This window comes from Micromys minutus (assembly GCF_963924665.1).
Source record: "Micromys minutus genome assembly, chromosome: 25".
Taxonomy (NCBI): Eukaryota; Metazoa; Chordata; class Mammalia; order Rodentia; family Muridae; genus Micromys; species Micromys minutus.
The window spans coordinates 11,677,890-11,699,791 of NC_137960.1; the positions used below are offsets into that span (position 1 = coordinate 11,677,890).

Below are 21,902 nucleotides of genomic sequence, written 5' to 3' on the forward strand. Positions count from 1 at the left end.
GGGAGAGTCTTCAAGAACAGGCATCACCCTTGACCCAAAGTGGAATGCCCACACAGCCATGAAAACAGAGGCCTTTAGAGTTCACAGAATTTCTGAGGCTCGCATTATTCTGCCATTTCATGGTAAATATGAGTGCATTCCCTCTACTCGAAGAAACGTGTATATATTGTTTGTAGACTTAAAATTGAAAATCAAATAAATGATGAGTTTCATGGTGGTTTCCTTAATCATCATTACCAAAAATGTTCCATATTCCAAATAGCTAATTTGCAAACCAATTATTGGAGCTCGATTACTTTGGAGGCAGATGATCATCTCGACTCTCTGCTGATTTCTATTTGCATATAATTTTGAAGTTTCCAGATCTCTGTATATGATAATGCGCTTTTACCTTACGGCAGCCAGTCCGATCCTAGAGCTGGGTGACTGAAGGTCATTACACACATGCTTTGTAAGTTATATGTCTTGCAGTGTGCACAGAAAACATAATTTTAGCCCCAGCGTGATTTACTAATCTGGCATGTGACATCATTAAACATTGTGTGGTGTAACATTGCTTCTGAACACAAGACATATTTACAACCTAAATATTCACCTGGAGAACCCCCTTATTTTTGTCACTTCATATCAAAGCAAAAAGACTGAGAAATGAGTGTTCTGAATAGATAGTAGTATCTTTAATAACTTGTAGCCCAGCGCATGAAGGCCATGCTGATGAATGCAAACTGGCTTTTACGACCCTCAAATCACATTCAGATGCTTCCTGTGGAGTTCTTTAATCCACTCACATATCCTCCTTGCTTTTCCTCTTGTATAAAAATGTCACTATAGATTATTCTTTTAAGAAGTGGTCTATTCATATCATATGGCTCCATGTAAGATTTCTGTCAAACTCTACTTTGGAGACATAGAGGTTTAGGGGTGTTTATTACATTTTTGATGCTATCAACTATAAATAAATACAGGGTCTCTGGTAATTATTCTCAGATTATTAAAAATGTCAGTATTTTTCTATCTCATGAAGACAGAATTAGCCGTCTTCTTTATTATTAATTGATATTATACTTACCTCAGACCATCATCATTGCTACAAAACTACCACAAGGATGAGAAAAATCTTACTGTTTTAACAGAGATATTATAAATTTTATTTACCTTTCCATAGAAACTAAAAAAAAAAAAACAAAAACAAAAAACAAAAAAACAAAAAAACCCAAAAAACAAACAAACAAACAAACAAACAAACAAACAAACCCTCATTTTGGGAGTATAATTTGGTGTTGTAATCTACTTTAGGAAGGTTTGCCAGGAAATCAATGCATGGTTTTTGTTTCTGAAACATGGATTTGAGTGAAGGGAATCTATAAGCCCTGGAGAGACTCAGAAGTGTTCTGCATAGGGATGAACACAACAGCTTGGTTGTGTGAACAAACACAGAAGGCTGAAAGAGACTTGGAGTAGAACTCTACCACAGACAAGGCTTGGAGAGCCACATGTTTTCTCTGGAGTAGAACTCTACCACAGACAAGGCTTGGAGAGCCACATGTTTTCTCTGGAGTAGAACTCTACCATAGACAAGGCTTGGAGAGCCACATGTTTTCTCTGAAGCCATATTTGAAAACTGGGATTATATTCTTAGCACAATTAGATGTCATTGAAATATTTAATTGGGTGTTGTAAAGCCATTTACCCCAAAGTGAGGAAGGGTGAATATTAATAAATCAATTAAATTCATCAATTTTACAAAGGAAAATATGCATTTATAAATAGCTAAGGAGGGTATAAACTAGTACAAACACTATGAAATTTAGTATGGGGATTTATTAAGTAGTTAGTGAGAGAGTTGTGAGGGTTAAGGTATTTCTTGACAAGGCTGGATTGGTGACTATCTTTCTCCTTTGATAGTATGTGATAGATATCCAGTACCATGAACACTAGTGAGTAGGGGTGAAGGTTCTATGTAGGCACCAGCTTGACTTCTCCAAATCAGTGAATCGTGGAGGTGTTATCTACAACAATAGGGCCTTACCATCAATATGTGGAGATCAGCCAACAGCCATGGTAATAGCCTCCCTTGTTTGTGGATTTCCATGTTCCTTTTGGGCAAGAACTTCATTAAATCATTGCTAGCACTGAAGAATTTATTGGGTGTTGAGAGATGTCTGCTTGGGCCTCTGTCCATCTAAATCTATATTTATAAATATAGATTTATAGAGGTCAAATATAGATTACTCTCTATATTTTAGAAAGTTTCTATTGCATGAGCTTTCTATACCCTCTTTCCAATGGCCCTTACTTTTAGGTGTCCCAATCACTTCTAGTCTAATCTTCCCAGTCATGTGCTCCATCCACTCATAATTATCTGTTTTTTCCAATTCTGATTGATCCAATTCTTCCCAATAGTCCCTTAGCCTATACCTAACATCTGTGATTCTATGGCTTTGAGTCTGCTTATTGAAGACTTAACAGCTAATAACCAAATATAAGTGAGTATATATTTGTTCTGGGTCTGAGATACTTCATTCAGGATGACTTTGTTCTACTTCCATCCATTTACCTGTGAATTTCCTTTTTAACACCTGCATATTATTCTAATGTGTAAACACACCACATCTTCTTTATCCATTCAGTCACTGACAGATAACTAGTCTGTTTCAATTTCTCGGTATTATAAATAGAGCAGCAATAAACATAGTTGAGCAAGAGTCTTGATAGTGTGTAGAGTTTTTCAGTGTTTGCCCAAGAGTCAGATAACTGTATGTTTAGATAGTTGTCTTCCCAGCTTCTTGGGAAACTGTTATACTGGCTTTCATAGTGTCTGTACAAGTGTGCACTCTCACCAGCAATGGTGAGGGAGTGACCCTCTTATTTCACATCCTCACCAACATGAGTTCTTATTTGTTTTATTATCTGGGTTATTCTGATGGCTATAAGGTGAAATCTCAATGTCATTTTGATGTCATTTCCCTAATGACTAAGGATGTTGAACATATCTTTAAGTGCTTCTCATTAATGTCCGTTTCCTCTTTTTTAGAATATTCTGTTTAGATTTACATCCTATTTTTAATTGGGTTATTTGTGTTCTTGATTTTATTCTTTGGTTCTTTATATATTAAGAAAACTAGGTCTCTATTAGATCTTTGCTCATCCTGTAGGCTGCTGCTTTGTCCCAAAGATCATTTCCTTTGCCATACAGAAGCTTTTATGTTTTATGATGTCCCCTTTATAAATTTTTTGGTCTTGGTGCTTGTGCTATTGTCATTCTGTTCAGAAGTTCATTTCTTGTGCCTATGGATTCAAGACTTACTCTACTCTCAGCCCTGCTCCATTTTCTTCTATCAGGTTCAGGGTATCTGGCCTTATATTTAGGTCTCTGAATCATTTGAAGTTGAGTTTTTGCAGGGTCATAAATATGGATCTATTTGCATTGTTTTTCATGCAGCTATCCAGTTTAGCCAGCAGCATCTGGTGAAGATGTTGTCTTTTTTTTTTTCAGTGTGTATTTCTGACTTTTTTCTTTTAACCAAAAGTCAGGTATCCACAGATGTGTGGATTTATATGCTGGACATCCGTTATATTCTATTGACCAACATGACTTTTTATGTCAATAACATGACATTTCTATTACTATACCTCTGTTCTACATTTGTTATTGGTGATGGTGAAGCCTCCAACACCTCTTGTATTGTTTGAGACTGTTTTAGGTATGCTGGGTTTTGTTTTGCTTGGTTTGCATTTTTATATAGAGCAAAAAATTCCTTTTTCAAGCTCTTTGAAGAATTTTGGTGGATTTTAATGAGGATTACACTGAATCCATGGACTACTTTTGGAAGCATGGGCATTTTTAATATATTATTTCTACCAATACCAATGAGCATGGGAGATCTTTCTATCCTCTGATATCTTTATTTTCTTTCTTCAATGTCTTAAAGGGTTTATTATAAAAAAAATAACATCACTAGTTTGCTTAGATTTGCCAAGATATTTTATCATTGTTGAGGTTATTGCGAATGGTATTGTTTCCCTGATTCCTTTCTCAGTTCATTTGCTTTTTGTAAATAGTAAGGATACTGAATATTGTGAGTTAATTTTGTATTTTGGTACTTAGCTGAAGTGTTTACTGGCTGTAGTCATTTCATAGTGGAAGTTTTGGGATCACTTATGCATGAAAGAACAGCATATACAAATAAAGCTATTTTGACTCTTTCTTTTCATATTAGCATTTCCTTGGTTTCCTCTGGTTGTTTTATTGCTATAACTAGGGCTCCCATGTTTATATCTAACAGGCATGAAGAGTAGGGACAACCTCGTCTGTCATGTTCCTGATTTTAGTAGAAATGCTTTGAGTTTCTTTCTATTTAGATTGATGTTGGCTGAACCCACCAATTTTAATATATACAATGTTTAGATGTTTCTGTATACTGTCTATAATCACTAGCCTTTTCTTTTATAATTGAAGTAAACTGTAGTTTATTTTCCATCCAAGTGAAAAGGCAGAATGTCCAATGATATGGTCAGTGTAAATCCATGGTAATGCAAAGCCTCAAGGCACCGTCCCAAGATAGCAGTTCAGCAGGACAATTTGGAAAACTTTATTAAAATCCTTTGTTTTTATATTTCTATTTAGGAAACAAAGAAAAGATCAGGCTGAATGCTCTCCTGCTGACATTTTGAGTGTGGCATGTTGATATATTTTTGGCTCGGGGCATTTATTACCTTGTGGCATTTTGCCTCAGCTGTTCCTCTGTACAAAGGGATAATATACTGCATAATTAATTCAACACAAGCCTGCCAGTACCACACCTGGCTATTTAAAAAATATAGAGCACAGGTACTCAATCCTTTTAAAGGGCTAAAATCACACTGAAGTAATTAGGAACACCAAGTCAGAATAAATTAGGCAGCCCAACACCAACACTTACATCTCAGTTTTCAACGGTGAAATTCAAATAAATAAAAAGTCATACATATACGTAAAAATTAAACTAAACCACCTACTTCTTGTCATGAGTCACTCTGAGAACAGCCAACCAGGTGATTACATATGACATCAGAATGAGAAGGATAAGCAGTACTGTTAAGCCCTTTGCTAGGAAGTAGTTGCATTACATGATTCTATTTCAGTGGTACCCATGAACATCACACGCGATGGACATTCTCAACGAGACCTGACAGATAACAGGCACTGTTTCTAACACCACCGAGAACTGCCATTCGTATTGAGTTACTAGAACATGTCCTGGATTACGGCAGAAACCATCTCTATAATTTCTTTCCAAACCAATTTGGGAAAGCCATCAGAGAATTTCAAAATACATAGCTAAGAAGAGTTAAACAAACACACTGAGCATAGTTTATGTCTTTCATCTTCCACAGGCAAACATGGATGAAGAGTTTATATGAACCAATACTTGGAACTCTTTTTCCCAAGTAAAGATGTACTTAATCATGGTACTTGGGATATCATTACTTTAATGCTTCTCTAGACTCAGAAAAATCAATTCCTTCTCAGAGTTTAACTGTTCTACCAAGGATTGCATTGTCTTCCTATTGAGTTGGAGCTGTGATAGAGCCTGCATCTAAAACATTTATCAAAGATCCTTCATCCCTGAAGAATGGAGCTATAGCTGCACATCTGAGACAGTGACGACTGAACTTGTACTCTTTGTTACTGTCACCCCGGTTGGCGATCTGTGGCTCTTACTACAGCCGAATATGAGGCTTCTGATCATTTGTTGAACTTTGGGGGACACATATCACGTGTCACCTGGATGCGTTGTTGACCAGTTGTGCTGTGGATGGTCTAAGCTGCCACTGTTTCTTCTGCAAGCATGTGTTCAAGGGTCCCTAAAAGCTCTATGAGAAACACATGTGAAGAATTGTCCTAAAGATTGAGCCGTAAGTCAGTTCGATGGTTGAGACACTATTGAAATGGGTAGGAGGCATGATGGACAGTGTGTTAAGATACCTGGACTTGCTATGGAAACCAGGCAAAATGCTTCCCTGTGGGGACTGTTAGACTCCTGTTTAAAAGGCACTTTGACTAGAAAAAGGACAGGCAAATTGGGGCATGCCACTGTATTCTTCCTAGAAAAGACTTAAAGTGGATTAGGATGTACAGGTAATATGGGGGTTTTTGTAACGTGTGTTTATATTGAACCGATGTGTCACATATGTGCAAACTCTTTCCATTTGTCTGTTTGTGATAGGACAGATGGCAGTGTTTCTGTCTTTTATTGGGTTAGTCTGTTTTGAGCATGGTACATGTGTCTTCACATCTCCATGAATTAATTTAAATCAACACGTACTTCACATATGCTTGAAGTCCCAGGACTCAAGCAGGAATATAATGAAAAAAATGTGTTGGCATTGGGATGTGCTGGCATTGGGAATCCGGGGGATCAACCATCTTTGAGCACACTTAACAGGTGAAACGACACTGGGTTTGGGCACGTCACAGTTAGTCAGAAAGGGCAATAAGGGGTCTGTGCTGAGACAGGCAATAACTATAGAATGGTGATGAAGCAAAGCTTAGAAGGTAGGAGAGAACTGGACTCAGAGATATTGTGACTAACTCAAGTGAGACAGTACTGACCGACGTGGCATTGCTTAATTTAGTCTTACTAAAAATTGTATTAAGGCCAAAAAGTTAAAAGTGTAAACATCTAGATATCTTTACATGTAAGATTAGAAAAAAACACACTTTTTTTCCCCAAAATCAATAAAACCCACCAAATATTTATGATGATGAATTCCAAGCCCTTTTGGGAAAGAAAAATGTGGAAAGAAAAAGGCACAGTTGTGTGAGCGCCAAAACTATGAATATTTATATAGAGTATGGTCTGGGAGGACATTTAAAATGTTGGGCATCTCTGGAAACCTCATCATTCTGATATTTGACACAGTAGCTCTGAAGGATAAAACAATATAAGCAAATAGAAGGAATTATTTTTTTTGACAGATTTGTGGGAAGTAGATCTCTTTTACAGACTTCAGTGGGGATAATTGCAACTGGGTGGTAATAGGACCTATCTGAAGGACTTAACCAAGGAGCAAAAAGGGTCCTTCTGCCTAATAAGCAGTTCATTTTTACATACTGAAAAGCAGGTGACAAAATAACTCAAGAAAGGTGTATACAGAAAAAGAGATACAATGTCAGGAAGTCAGAGCATCTATTCCGAGATAAAATACTCAACAAAGAACATTTTTAAGCAACAATATAGAATATACAATTATGAAATATGTCATATATTATATAAGACAATATATAATATATAACATGTAATACAAATGCATAATATATAATAAATATAGTATATAATATATATTATTATAATATATAACATATGTTGACAATGTTTTATTGAGTATTATATATATGTATGTGTATATATGTATATATATATGTATATATGTGTGTGTGTGTGTGTGTGTGTGCTCAGTTTTGAATGAATGAGTCAAACATTTTTGCATCTTTGTTCATGTTTAATTTAGAACACACACAAAAATTTTATAGATATGGAAATATAAATTTGACTGTGAAACATAAAAGCAAGCTTCAGTTTGACCCATCATGTTTCAGAATGGATTCAATTCATGAACAATGAACTCTACATTCCTAGTTATAGAGGTTTATCCATGATAATAGAAGACAAACATTATAGACATAACAACTTTAAAAAACTGATCAAATAAAAATAAATTCATAAAAAGCTTATTTTGTTGAGAGTTTCCTCATCTTATTTGACCAAGGTCTGTAATTAACATGGAGTTCATACATATTAATGCTTCATTGATAGTCTTAAATTAATAATAAATAAGTGGCCTAGAACTACCCATGGCTTTAGGATCTGTCTGATACCAGATACCCATAATTGAGACTATTAATACTAGTGACCTAAGGACACTAAGTTTTCACTAAAGACAGTTTTCTCTAATAGAAAACATAATCCACATTTATAAAATATCTTATCTCTAAATATATGCTCATTCAACTAATGTATTTTAGCTGATAAATTCTGTGCGTATTATAGTAGAATTAAGAATATCGCAATGGTAATTGTTGCAAAATTTACCATCAACAGAGGTGTGAGAGCGTGAAAGGACTTTTGGGATAGAAAGAATTAGCTCGAGGAAGGGTCATCCAGTGTGTAACGAAAGTCAGCATGTGTGGTTTAGCTGACATCAATGGATTTCTCACTCTGAATAGCAAGATCTTATTTATGTAAAATTTCTAAAATTGTGTATTAATTATATTTATGTATTATACATTAGTTACAATGATATATAACAAATATGTGTTATATATGTATAAAGAGAGAGGATAAGCAAAGCTTATCAGAATGGGAAATTTAAAACTGAACTCCAGTTTGATGTTGTGATACTTTAGAATAGATGCAAATAATGCTGTGTAAGAATAAATAAACCCCTAAACATATCTTTACTCACATGGTCTTCTTAGATCGGGATCTGGATACTCCCCCAATGGGACCCTGAAAGCCACCCTGATTCCTGGTTGAGAAAGGCTTGAGACCCCAGTGACCCTAAGGGACAGTAGGAGTCTTGTTTTATTCCTGAAACTAGGCTGCTGTCACTAGCCACAACCCTCCGTAGATTTGTGGTTAACAGTCACTAGGGCAATGCCCCAAGCCCCTCATCCACAGGTGAGGATGTGACCATAGGTCATGTAGGCTCAAGATGATCTTCATTATAATGAGGGACCTAAAGACCTGGAGACTTGGCCAATTAGCCTTTCTTCCCAAACACTCCACCCTGCGGAGGGTATTTAATCTCAAGCCCACCCTGAGAAGTGGGGTATGGTTTTATTCATCCACTTTCCACCATGACAATAAATGCCTTAAAACCATGGACAAGCACACTTGCAGGCTAGGGTCCATTGGCCGGTCATTTCTGTACAAAGGCAGAACCCGAAACCTGAGCACTAACAGCAAACATTGGCCTTTGCCGTTAGAGCCACAGTCTAATCTCCAGTAGAAGGCCTCCCTGTGCTCCTAGCTGTGGTCACCTCCAAGCCTGCAGCCCACTGATAAGACAAGGACCCACGAGGAACCAGTTGGAGCTCCCCTTTCTCCTCTTCCCAGGCTAGAGATCCTGCCTGAGGGCCCTCACTTTGTTCTCAGCTCTTCCACAGCATGCCAGCACCGCCTGGGTGCACAAGAGCTTGGAAATCAGATGACCCCAGTCTCCTCACAGACCCAGGGATCCCCAGTGAGCTCTGGCTGTCCTTTCCCCACACCTTAGACTGTGCTTCCCTACCCTTGGAGTGGTACCCCATGGCTTACTTACCTACTCTGGATGCCCACCAGGAGGCAGCATGGGATAAGCGTGATCAAGCTCCCTGCTTCCCCCCCCCAAACCCTTATCCTGTCCTACTACCCCCCCCACATCCTGCCTCCCCCAGCATCCTAAAGTTATCCATGCTAAACATGATTATTGTGCCACAGGCGGCAAAATTAAGATGCTTCTTCAAAATCTCATAAAGTAAAATTATTGCTTCATGAAAACTTGAAATGATTATCATTTGAAGGCACTGTGTTTGGAAGAAAACATATCCCACCCCCCCTCTTTTCCTGGGTGGCAATACAAACAATTCCTAATGAGCAACTATTAACTTTTATATTTGTGGATGAAAAAAATGAACTTCTCTTGGTTTCACAGAGCATTAAAGAACGAATTAGTCTCCTAGAATGATGAAATGTGAGACTAGAAAGGTGGCTCTGAGGTTAAGAGCAGTTACTATTTTTATACATGACTTATATCCAGTTCTCAGAACCCGTATCATTTAACTGACAACTGCCCATTACTTCAGTTCCTGTGGCTTTAAGACACTCCTCTAATCACTAATGGAACTGGGAATATATGTACAGGCATTCACACATATACAAAACACTAAAAGAAAAAAAAGAAGTGTAATGATACATTATTCTAGAATTTTAATGTAGCATTAATTTATAAAGCATAGTTTGAGAAGCTATTTAAAGGATAGTGGTTTTCTTTTCATGAAACGACCTCATCTGCAGCCACCAAACCCAAGCACTATTGCTGATGCCAAGAAGTGCTTACCAGCAGGAACCAGATATGGATGCCTCCTCAGATACAGTTGAGGATGCTTGCAACTAACCATCGAAGTGAACATGGGGTTCCCAATGAAGGAGCTAGAGAAAGGACTGAGGGAGCTGAAAGGGTCTGCAAACCCAGTGGAATAACAATATCAACCAACCAAATCCTCCAGAGCTCCCAGGGACTAAAACACTGACCAATGGGTACACATGGAGAGACCCACAGCTCCAGGTGCATATGAAGCAGAGCATGGCATTGTCTGGCATCAATGGGAGAAGAGGCCTTCAGTCCAGTGAAACCTCTTTTTCCCAGTGTAGGGAATGCCAAGGCACTGAGGTGGAGAGGGTGGTAGGGAGAGGGAGCCCCTTCTTGGAAGCAAGTGAAGGGGGGTGATAGGAGCAGGAGGGTAAGGGGATAACATTTGAAATGTAAATACATAGAATATCCAACTAAAAAAAATTTAAAAAGAAAGTGTTTGTTTTCTTTGTTTAAGACCCTCCTTTTATAGCAGATAGCATCGGCTGTGTCCAGAAGCCCTAACACTTCTGTTCAAACCGTTTATCAGAGAATTAATGTGTCAGGGATTTCTTGACCAGATATCAGCTCTCTCCTTGTATTATAAGAGTACATTCCTAGCAAAGGAATAGATTTGCCAGTTGATAAGAACATTAACTTTTAACATTGAATTGTGTCTTCCTTAGGTACTAAAATTATCACGTGTAGTGTGAGGATGGCAAAGGAGCTGCGTAGGCATATCACACATCACGGTTTCCATGGGCGAAATCAATGCCCAGCTTAACACATGCCACAGAGACTTCAGGACCCCTCTATGTTAGTGTGGTCCCAGTTAGATATTAACACCATTGCTGGTCATAGATCTTAACTGAAACACGCAATCATGCACGCGCACGCACACACACACAGTGTATAATTTGCACACACATTCACTTGTTCATAGTACCAAGGGAAATGCCGTAAACTCTTTGAAGTCTCATCTGTAAAATTTGCATAATGATAGGGCCTCTGCTAAAGCAGTGTACATGTGCCCAGCTAATATTTGCTCAGAGTTTATGAGTTTATGGCAAACTGGACATTGAATATTACTGTTAGTTACTGTTATCATTTATCTGACTTGTCCAACCTTGAAAGAATGAGATTCTTTGATAGTATCCTGGAGTCTCTAAGATCTTCACAAAACCCCTGGGTCCACTGCTGCTCAAACCACAGCTTCAGTCTTTCCTCAAAACACTAAGTTCTATTAAATGGCCATCGGATCAAGTTGATGAGTACAATTCTTCCTGTACTAATAATACTTCCTGTTGGGGGTCTTAGAAGCTACATCAACTAATGCAGAAACAAATTAATAGCTAAATATTTTTCCTGTTCCCATTAAACATTATAAAACACCCTGTTGTTTCCAACTCATAACATTTTTCTTGCTGAAATCAAATATTAAGGTCAAGGCATAACATTAAATTGCCTATATCTATATTTTTTATACATCTCTGTTGAGTCTTTTGCCTTTCAATAGTTGTAAAATTTTGCCATTGTTCGTGGTCCTATAACAGGTGAAAGCACCTATCCCAAAATTAGTAAAATTTATTATCATATAATATGCATCAAACCCTTAATACTTTATACAGCTGTTGACCATTCAGGTCAATAATTTAGTGGTCATTTGTACAGTGTATTTATATTCGACTCAGTCCTCACACATGTAAGATACACTAAAAGAAATATTTACAACACTGGATGAGAACTCTTTGAATTAAATAAGATGAACAGAAAATTATTGAATATTTAAGAGAATACATTTCTCTATTTTTATCTAAATTTTCATATAAGTACAGCATATACATAATTTCTGTTTCTGTTTTCACATTATTGATAAAGGCTTCAAAGATTTTTTTTTCAGCAAGTTATAACATTAGGAGTTATCTTGGGAACCCAGAAAGCTAGACAAATAAGAAAGAAATTCAGGGAGAAACTACTTAGATTTTAACTTTTGGGAAACAACATGCACACACACACACACACACACACACACACACACACACACAAACACATATGAGAGAAAAAGATACCATGTTAACTTTAAGCAGATGCCTGACTGGGTTACAATTAGTTTTTGTTTTCTTACTTTTCTAAAATTTATATTATATAAAATGTTAGTTATTTCTCAAATATTCTTGAATATACATCAAGAATTTTGAACATATTCACCCCAGTTGTCTTCCGCTGATCCCTCACATTCCTGCTAGATTTTTCTCAATCAGTTCTTCTACTTTGATAAGTCTTAAAATCTTGACTCTTAAAGAAAGCGTTTCTGACACCCAGGATGTTTCAAAGTATGACTTTCAAATGTCAGAAATATATAGCTTTCCTGGCATGTTTCAAAACTCAGAATTGAGTGTGGAAAATATCTACTCATATTTTTCTTTACTGTTTCTTTAAAACAAACCTTAAAGGGGTGGAGAGCCTAGCATCATCTTCAGTATTTCTGAATATGCTAACAATTAGACATAACTGGACACTTCCTTAAATATCAGTTTAGAGAGTTTGCGGCTTCTTGAGTTTTTGTTTTTTCCATTTTGTAAAGGAAGGAATTATACATTGTGACACCATCTACCTATTATAGAAAAACGGCACTCTACAAATACTATCATTTTAGTTCTTTGCTAGTGAGTTTTGATATTATCAACCAAACTGCAAAAGATTCTGACAGGACTCTGTGGGTTTAAAGATGCCAATAGAGACAAGAAAGAAAGAAAGAAAGAAAGAAAGAAAGAAAGAAAGAAAGAAAGAAAGAAAGAAAGAACAAAAGAAAGAAAGGAAGGAATGAAGGAAGGAAGAAAGAAAGAAAGAAAGAAAGAAAGAAAGAAAGAACAAAAGAAAGAAAGGAAGGAATGAAGGAAGGAAGAAAGAAAGAAAGAAAGAAAGAAAGAAAGAAAGAAAGAAAGAAAGAAACGTAAGAAAAAGTACTTACCGGAGTCCTCAGTTCAGGAATGGCAGCTTGGTATGTGAGTGGACGGCAGTCACGGGTGTTTGGCACAAGAACACAGGGCAGAAACATTGGTCCCAGGTCATCTCCATCTAGAATGTCTACTGTGAGGGTGGTGGTGGTTGTACGCCTCTCATTCAGGTTTTGTGCACGGTCCTAATGAGTGTAAAAAAAAAAAAAAGAAAAAGAAAAGGAGAGAAAGAAAGAAAGATTAAATAACGAGATGATGTAATTATCAGGTATAGTTTAGTTTTATTTATTCCTTTCTCTCACTTTCTTTAAATAAATGATCAGTTATAACCTGCTTAAGCCAAGTTTTATGCCGGAGGAATGGAAGGTGAACTTTTATCCACTTGTGTTAAAAATCCAGGTTTCTTTTTGATTCCATCTATTTTTCTATTTATTCATTTTGCATTATGATCTCTGTCCCCTATCCCCCCTCACACAGACCCTCCCTCCCATTCCCTGGCTCTCCTTCTCCTCTGGGTGTGTGGGGCATCAAGTCTCTCTGGAGTTAGGTGCATCCTCTTTTCCTGAGGCCAGACAGGGCAGCCCTGTTGGGAAGGGAGTCTACAGTCAGACTACAGCTTTAGCGACAGCCCCCATTCCAGTTGTTGGATGACTCAGATGGAGATTGAGCTACAATCTGCTACATCTGTGCTGGAACCTTGGTGTAGCCTGGTGTGCTGTCTGGTTGGTGCCTCATTCTTTGAGATCCCCCAAGGGTCCAGGTTGGTTGATGCTGTTGGTTTTCCTGTGGATTCCTTATCCACTTTGGGGCCCTGAAAACCCAGTTTCTTAAAAGTACATCTGGGTGGCTGGTGTTACAGTTTAGAACTTTTCATTGTTTTAGGAAACAAAATGACACAAATTTGTCCTGGGTTTTCCATCTCTTTAGGAATTCGATTAAAGGAATCACCCTAGAGACATTGTGTAGAAAGAAATCTACAGCTGAATGAAGAATTAACGGCAGAAGCCAATCTGAGGATGAGTGTGATAACTTGCCCTCTGAGGTGGACAGTAAGAGACAAAGCAATGTACAGCTATTAAGGGCAAGAGGTGTGACATGTAGTTACTTTTAAACACATTTTTGAACGTTTGAAGCAGCCTGAAACTTAATCGTCTTAATTGCTGAATTGTCCTGTGTATGCCACTTTTGCTGAAAATGTTGCAGACAGCTGACTGACTACAATTTTGTGATCATGGAGAGCGGCCATGCTATACTAAAAGATCAACAGTCAGTGTTATTTCTGAGCTACCACCAATCTTCTTAAGAGTAACTTACTGTCAGTGTCTGATTCTGACCTAAAATCTTTAGTGCCTTGACCTGACACTTTTGGAATAGGCTAAGCTCTTAAATTGTTTAAACCTCTAAAACAGTGAAATGATATCAGATACTATGTGAGATTCACAGCAGAGATCCCCCCAACACCAGCTGTCACCTAACTACTCTTCAAACCTGCCCACTGATATACTTGGTAAGTGCCTTGATTTATATCACTGATGTTACTATAAAGGTCCATGTGATCTTTCGGACAGTGGAGTACATTGTCAGAGAAACCTGAATGACTGCTTCTGGGTCACAGTCGGTCCCTCATATTTGGCTCAGAATAAATTATCACCTATTCCTTTGTTACAAGAGACGTGTTTTGTACAGTATTGGGAATAATACAGAGGACCTATATATCACAATTTAGCATTTTCATTGTACTAAGATATCTGTACTGGCTGGTTTTGTGTGTCAACTTGACACAAGCTGGAGTTATCAAAGAGAAAGGAGCTTCCCTTGAGGAAATGCCTCTATGAGATTCATCTGTAAGGCACTTCCTCATTAGTGACCAAAGGTTGGAGAGCCCCATTGTGGGTGGTGCCATCCCCAGGCTGGTAGTCCTGGGTTCTATAAGAAAACAGGCTGAGCCAACCAGGGGAAGCAAGTCAGTAAGTAACATCCTTTCATGGATTCTTTAACATCTCTTGTCTCCAAGTTCCTGTCCTGTGTGAGTTCCAGTCCTGACTTCCTTTGGTGATGAACAGCAATGTGGAAGTGTAAGCTGAATAAACCTTTTCTCCCCAATTTGCTTCTTGGTCATGATGTTTTGTGCAGGAGTAGAAACACTGACAAAGACAATATATTAGTATAATTTTTTGCTAGAATTAAAGGTTTATCTTTCCCCTTCTTAGAACACTAAGTTCAGGGGCCTTCTTGCTCCACTGGGGTATAAGTCTTTTCTATAGCTCTCTAGCCCAGGCTCACCCTCTTACAATGACCCAGGATTCATTTCCTTATAATACTATAATTAAGAAATTTGAGTTTTCTAATCATTTGTCTCTGGGAGGATAGAAATAGAACCTTCTAAAAGACTTGCCCCAAACTCTAAAACTTCTTATAGTCAAAGGCATAAAACACATTTATGTTCTCTAGGAAAAGAATCATTATTAAGTATATGTTTCACAAAGTCTGCTTCAACCCTACATACATGTCAACCACTTCAGCAGCCCTTGTGACAGGGACACTTGTTGGCATAGAAATATCCTTTAATAAAGATTTCTACACCTATTTAATTTTGCCTTGATAATTCATTGCTATTAACTAATATCCAAAATTTATGTGCTTTCTTTGTTCCAGTATGCCCACCAGGATGCTATCTGTTTAGTAATAACATCTCCTGATAAGTTCTTAGGTTTGAGTTGATTTCAGCAGTGTTCTGAAAAGGGGTCATATATTTTGCACAATGTCTTTAAATTTAAGTTATAAGAAGTGGGAAGGAAAACTGCAGAGGTAAAATCATGTTTCTATCATAATATGTCACTGCTGTATCCATTAGCACAATAAAAAAACTTCCATTGCATAGTAAATGTTGTATTTATAAAGGATCCCTCTTACATCATTCGTGGGAAATGACTGTAAATTTCCTGTAGCCAGGAAGGAAGGACTTTCAGAGGAGGGAGGGAAACATCAATCCACCTACAGAACCAAGGACTCAAAATTTGTCTTGCCTACAAGATGTACAGGAATTAAGATGTAGCAAAGACTGAGGGTAGAGCCAATCAATTACTTCCCAAACTTGAGACTCATACCATGTGAGAATGCCAACCCTAGACCCTACTGATGATACTGCTATGCTTGCAGACAGGAACTCTCTCCTGAGAAGCTTCATCCAGCAGCAGATGGAACAGTGCAGAGACCCACAGCAGAACATCAGGCAGAGTTCAGAATCTTGTGGAAAGGTGGGTGATAGAATTGAGGAAGGTGGAGGGGTCAAGGACACCATAAGAAGACCCACAGAGTCAAGTAACTTGGGACCATGATGGCCCACAAGCCCTGGTTCATCAACCAGGGAACATGCAGGAGCTGTACCTAGACTTTCTACACATTTGTGTAATTTGTGCAGCTTGGTTTTGATGTGGGTCCCCTAACAAATGAAGCAGGTTCTGTGTTTGTCTTTGTTCCCTGCCATTGGAACCCTTTCTCCCTATCTAAACTGCCTGGTTGGGCCTCAGTAGGAGAGGATGTGCCTAGTCATGCTAGGACTAGATGCACTAGGGTGGGGTGGTACCCAAGAGGGCTCAGCTTTCTTTGAGGAGAAGGGGAGAGGCAATGTGGGGAGGGATTTGTAAGGGTGAGACTGGAAGAGGAAGAGGGAGGAGGGCTCTGATCAGGGAGTAAAATAAATAATAACTAAATAAATTATTTTTAAAAAATTAAAAATTCTAATGAAATTTAGAGTTTATCTTAAGAATGTTTGTCAGGGCCAAACAAAGAACAAGCCATGAATGGATCAGTTGTTCCTCTGGGACTGGCTGGTGATGGTGGTGTTGGCAAGATCTCTTTGTGTCTATCCTGAACAGCGACTTCTGTGTGCCCCATTCCTATATCAAATTCTGGCCAGATGACAGCATGAGAGGAGCAATGGGGGAAACCAACACTGTACATGGAGAGTAATGTAAACAATACAATTCTCTGCATGCATTTTTTAGCTGATTTCAATAAGTTTGTTTTCCTCAATGTAAGGAGAGGATGCAATGCAGTATCTAAAAAGAATTCTTTCATAACGTGTCCTAATTACACTCTTGGCTCCTCTAGTCTTTCTCAGAAATAAGATGTTTTCAAATATTACTTTAAAAATGGTGATATTTCATTACCTTAGAAAACTGTAATTACTATGACAGAGGCAGCACTTTGAAGCATTTCCTGAGTTTACCAACTACTCCCTGTACTGAATCATGTGTCCATTCAAATTTTCACGAGAGAGTTCTCATCACAGTGAAGCTCTATAAGTGGGCCATTGAGGATGATGCCAGTGCACAGACGCCAGCATTGTAGGAGCAGAGAGGTCACACAGTAGGAACTAGGGATTTCCACTCCATACAAAAACAAGCAAAGCAATGTGAATACAGAGCAAGAACACAGACATCTGTGATCAGGAAAGAGCCCTCCCTCTGAAACAAACCCTGGCCAGATTTAATCAGGAGTATTAGACTCCAATCTACTGATAAGATACTCTTCTGTTGCATAAGATGCCCATTCTATGATGTTTGTTGTTTAATCCAAGAAGGCTAATGGAACTGATTAAATTATATATCCTCAACTTGTATTCTTCCTAACACTATGCATCTGTTAACATGAACATGATTCAGAAAACTTGGATGTCCTTGAGACTTAGAGAACCTACCTGTCATAGGCTAGGCTACAGCTCTGGGAATTGGGGTGCAGGAAAGGCATATGCTGCCAAAGCCACAATGGGGCCTCTGTTCTGTGGGTTCTTGTCTCATGAATTCAAAGGATGGAATTTCAGGGACCAAAGGGGATGAGACCTTCAGAAGGTAAACTTCCTTATGGAATTATAGGTCAGAGCTTAAGAGAAAGACAGCAGAGACTCCTGTTAGCAGAAGTGGGTCCCCAGTAATGGGAAACCACCTTAGTAGAATTTTGTAATACTTGAGGTAGAAGTTTGGGTGAGATAGGGTGTGGAAAAGTGGATGAGATGGTTTATTTAGGTGACTCATCCATGAGGTACCTCAGTGACCCTTAATTCCCACCATATCTTCACATGGAGTTAGTGGTATATGTGTTGATTTAGAGGAAGATATGCAGTAAAATCAGACTTCCTGTGTAGAACTGCCAGCCTCTCACCACAGAAGAACTATTGACAGGAACAAGGACCTTTCTGACTTCTAATAAAGGACCAGGGTCACAACCATTTGCTCTTTGCAGTTCTCCCCTAAGCTGACCTAAATTACTCTAAAGCACAGTCAGTTTGTTTCTCTTTTTTTCTAATCAAAGTCTTTAATTGCTTTTGTTAAAAAATTAATCCTTTAACAATTTTCAATCTTAACTAAGTGTATTAAATGTATGTATTATAAGTTATCATTAGTTCACAAGTGGAGAATTTTAAAAAATGTGCATTTATCTTCAACACATAAATGTACATCAAAGACAAAAAATTCTTATATAATCTAATAAAGCCCAGAATGAAGGTAAAAATGAAACAAACCAATGTGAAGAATCTGCGACCTTAAATTAAAATGCTCATATTTGCCACACCCTGTCTGGGGACCAGGTCCACATATCCTCTGGAAACCTCATGCAATGTGGAAGACTGAACGTTCCCCAGACTCTATATCCTCATTGCCTTCTTCTTTCCAGAGAGCTACCACGTGTCCATGTCCTGTAGCACTAACACAAACTCAGGGAAGAGCAAAACAACAACAAGAAAAGCTCATCATGACTCCTGACCAGAATGGGACTGATGTGAATGGACTCCTTGTTAGTGCTTGTGGGCCACCACACAGAGTAGCTTAGCATTATGAATCCCAAGCATCTTATGTAGCCGATGCAGCTTATGTTATCTAATGCATCTTAGGTATTTTATGTATCTTCTGTATCTAATGCATCTTATATATCTCTTGTATCTTACCCATCTTAAGTATCTAGTGTATTTTATGTATCTTACATATTTAAGTATCTTATGTATTTAATGCATCTTACACATCCTATGTATCTTATATGTCTTGTCTATCTAGTGCATCCTATATATCTCCTTAGGATATTATACAGTGTTTCAATACTCATTCCCCACAAACATTCAGAATGACATGGTTGCAACTCAGTTTCCAAATAAAATTATTACCGAAAATCTTGATGGAAAACCTAACTTTGATTTTCCAAAACAAGTTACGTGTCTAGTACAATCTCAAAGAGAATTACCTTTGACAAGATGCTCACATCTAGCTCATTAGCATGTCTGCTCCATTTACAAGGCACAGCTTCAACTATTTAACTCGTAATTTTAAGCAATAAAATATGCTTGATATTAGATAATAAACAATACTTTAATTCCCCCATTCATATAAAAATACTCCTTTTGAATATGTAAATTTATTGGGCTTCTTTAACATGACCTGTGAAAATGCTACCTTTTAGCATTTCACACCTGTGTTCTCTTTAGCAGAATATTGAATAAACAACAGTTCCAGGAGGTGGATCCAGGGGAGGGGAGTCTATCAATTAGCATGAAACTATATGAATGTCATTTAAATACACTGGAGGCAGAAGTGCTTATTTCAATGTTGAGGCTGTCACAAGATCTTTGGAATAGACCTGTAGCATTTACATATTCACTATTAAAGTAGCTCTGGAAATGACCAGAAGCACCCAGAGGACACACTTACAGGCACATATATTAAATACTGGGTCATTATTATCAGGTGTTTACAGTAGCAGAAAATACAGCATAGGTAAAGTGGCCCCAGGGACTTTGTCCCATTCAGATTCCCAGAACCACAGTGGAACCTGTGGATGCTTCTAACTAAGCAAGGATGAGACAGCCCTAAGTGAGACATTAAAACCAACCCAGGATTAACGCCATGATGCAAACAGCAGCAACATCGCCTTAGTTAAAAGCATTTTAGATTGGCCCTACAATTTTTCTCAAGGTGAGTTATGTTCATTTGACATCGCCACCAATTGTTACATTTTTATTCCTATCAGTAGATGGGAATATATTGTATTATAGTTCCACGTGTCTGCATGTTATTCTGAAGGCAAACCATAAATACATCTTTCTTTTAGCCATTTAGCTATGATCCTTCCATTTTTACTGCAAAGTGTTCTAGAAACTAGTGACACAAAACCAGTGGGGTTTAAATTAATGCACGCTGCACATATAACCAGGAAGCAGACGTCAGTGAGGTCACAGTAGTGGCTTTACATATCCATGAAAGAAGACACTTTTCCTCTATCCTCTGATGTGTGCTTGCTGGAGGGAAGGCAGGGGTAACCGGAGTGCAGGAGTTTGAGAGCTGCCTGGCACAGCTGTTTGCATCCAAACACTCCGAACCACTGATGCAGCCTTCCAGTCCCACTCTCGGATTATGATTATAAACTTCGGGGCTCAGATTCAGAAAAATACATTTTTAAATTGTTTCAAGGTGGCATCCCTGCAGCTGTTATGTAGATAGTACTTAAAGAAATATCTCAGCATGGCAGAGGACAGCTTTGGGGGCGTGGTTAGTATTTTAGAGGGTGCCTCTTATGGTGAAGGAAAGCAGAGAAAATAGAAGCAATCAAACACCCCTCCTCCATCTCTATATGGATTATGAATTATGTCCTCCAAGGGCAAGGAAGCTCAAACCCAATCTCACTTGAAGCTAAGACCACCAGACTGGTACAAAAGTGCTTCAGAAGCTCTAGAAGGAAAGGTAGGAAAAGGCAAGCACAGGTTTTAGCTTGGATAATAATGGGGTAGTAGCCACAAGACCACCAGAGGCACAGTTTGCTTTATAAGCTCCAGGACAGAGGGTAAGAGAAGGCAAGGACTCACGTTAGCCTGGATGATGACGTAGTAGCGAGTCTTATCCTCGTAGTTGAGTCTTTTCCTCAGCACCACATTGCCAGTCAACATGAGTGGAATTTCAAAGGTGTCGTTGGATGTCTGCAAGTGTTAAATAGGCACACATTAGACCAGGTGTGTGTATGAACAGCGTGCCTTGATACTGTGGCTCAGTCCTCCCCAACACTGTAGTTAGTAGCTTATGGTTTGAGAATAATGCTTGTGTGTTAACTTCAGACTTGACATTCTGGTCAATCAAAGTGATCGATGGTTATCAGTGAGTTTCACTGGAGTCCTCTGAAAATGATATTTTTCATATTTTTTCATGTATTATTAGATATGTCTGCCCATAGACTCATACTGGTTATTAACCAAGTGTGCACACATGAAGTAAACCTTACCTTGGTATCACATTATCTTTACCATTTAGTTTTGCACAAAAGAGTTCAAACATTTCTAGTTTGCAATTTCTTCTAAATTTTGCCTTTCAACGCCAGTATTTCTTCTGTATTCTAAGTACATTTTGTAACTTAGAAGAAAGGATGTAGTGTTCTTTAATTTTTTCCTTCTTTTTTTAAGGGATTATTTATTTGTTTATTTTGTGCATATGAGTGCTCTATCTGCATGCATGCCTGCATTCCAGAAGAGGACATCAGCTAACATTAGAGATGGATGGGAACCACTTTATTATGGCTGCTGGGAATTGAACTCAGGACCTTCGGAAGAACAGCCAGTGCTTTTAACCACTGAGCCATCTCTCTGGCCCAAAAGGATGTATAATTATAAACTAATATGGAAGCCAGGGAGATAACTTGGCAGGTAAATGCTTGTAGCCAAGCCAGGAGAGCAGAGATGGGTTACCTGAAGTCATGAGTTGTATGTTCCACAAGATGGAAAAAAAAAACTTATTTCCTCAAGGCACTCATTTGTTCCATACATGGATCATGGTGCATGGTGCGTGTGTGCACATGTGAGCTCACACACACACA

At 38.2% G+C, this 21,902-nt stretch overlaps 1 protein-coding gene across 11 annotated transcripts in view; it reads right to left on the reverse strand.

The window, feature by feature from the left end:
• PCDH15 (protocadherin related 15) overlaps window positions 1-21,902 on the reverse strand; it is a gene marked incomplete at both ends in the record, with an annotated part of 610,552 nt that overhangs the window by 331,667 nt on the left and 256,983 nt on the right. For 10 of the 11 annotated variants that reach the window (XM_080938401.1, XM_080938402.1, XM_080938400.1 and 7 more), the window contains 2 exons: window positions 13,067-13,237; window positions 20,905-21,015. In XM_080938401.1, the coding sequence (XP_080794527.1) occupies window positions 13,067-13,237; window positions 20,905-21,015 (282 nt within the window). The remainder of the gene's footprint in view (window positions 1-13,066; window positions 13,238-20,904; window positions 21,016-21,902) is intronic. The other variant, XM_080938398.1, reaches the window with a different exon arrangement.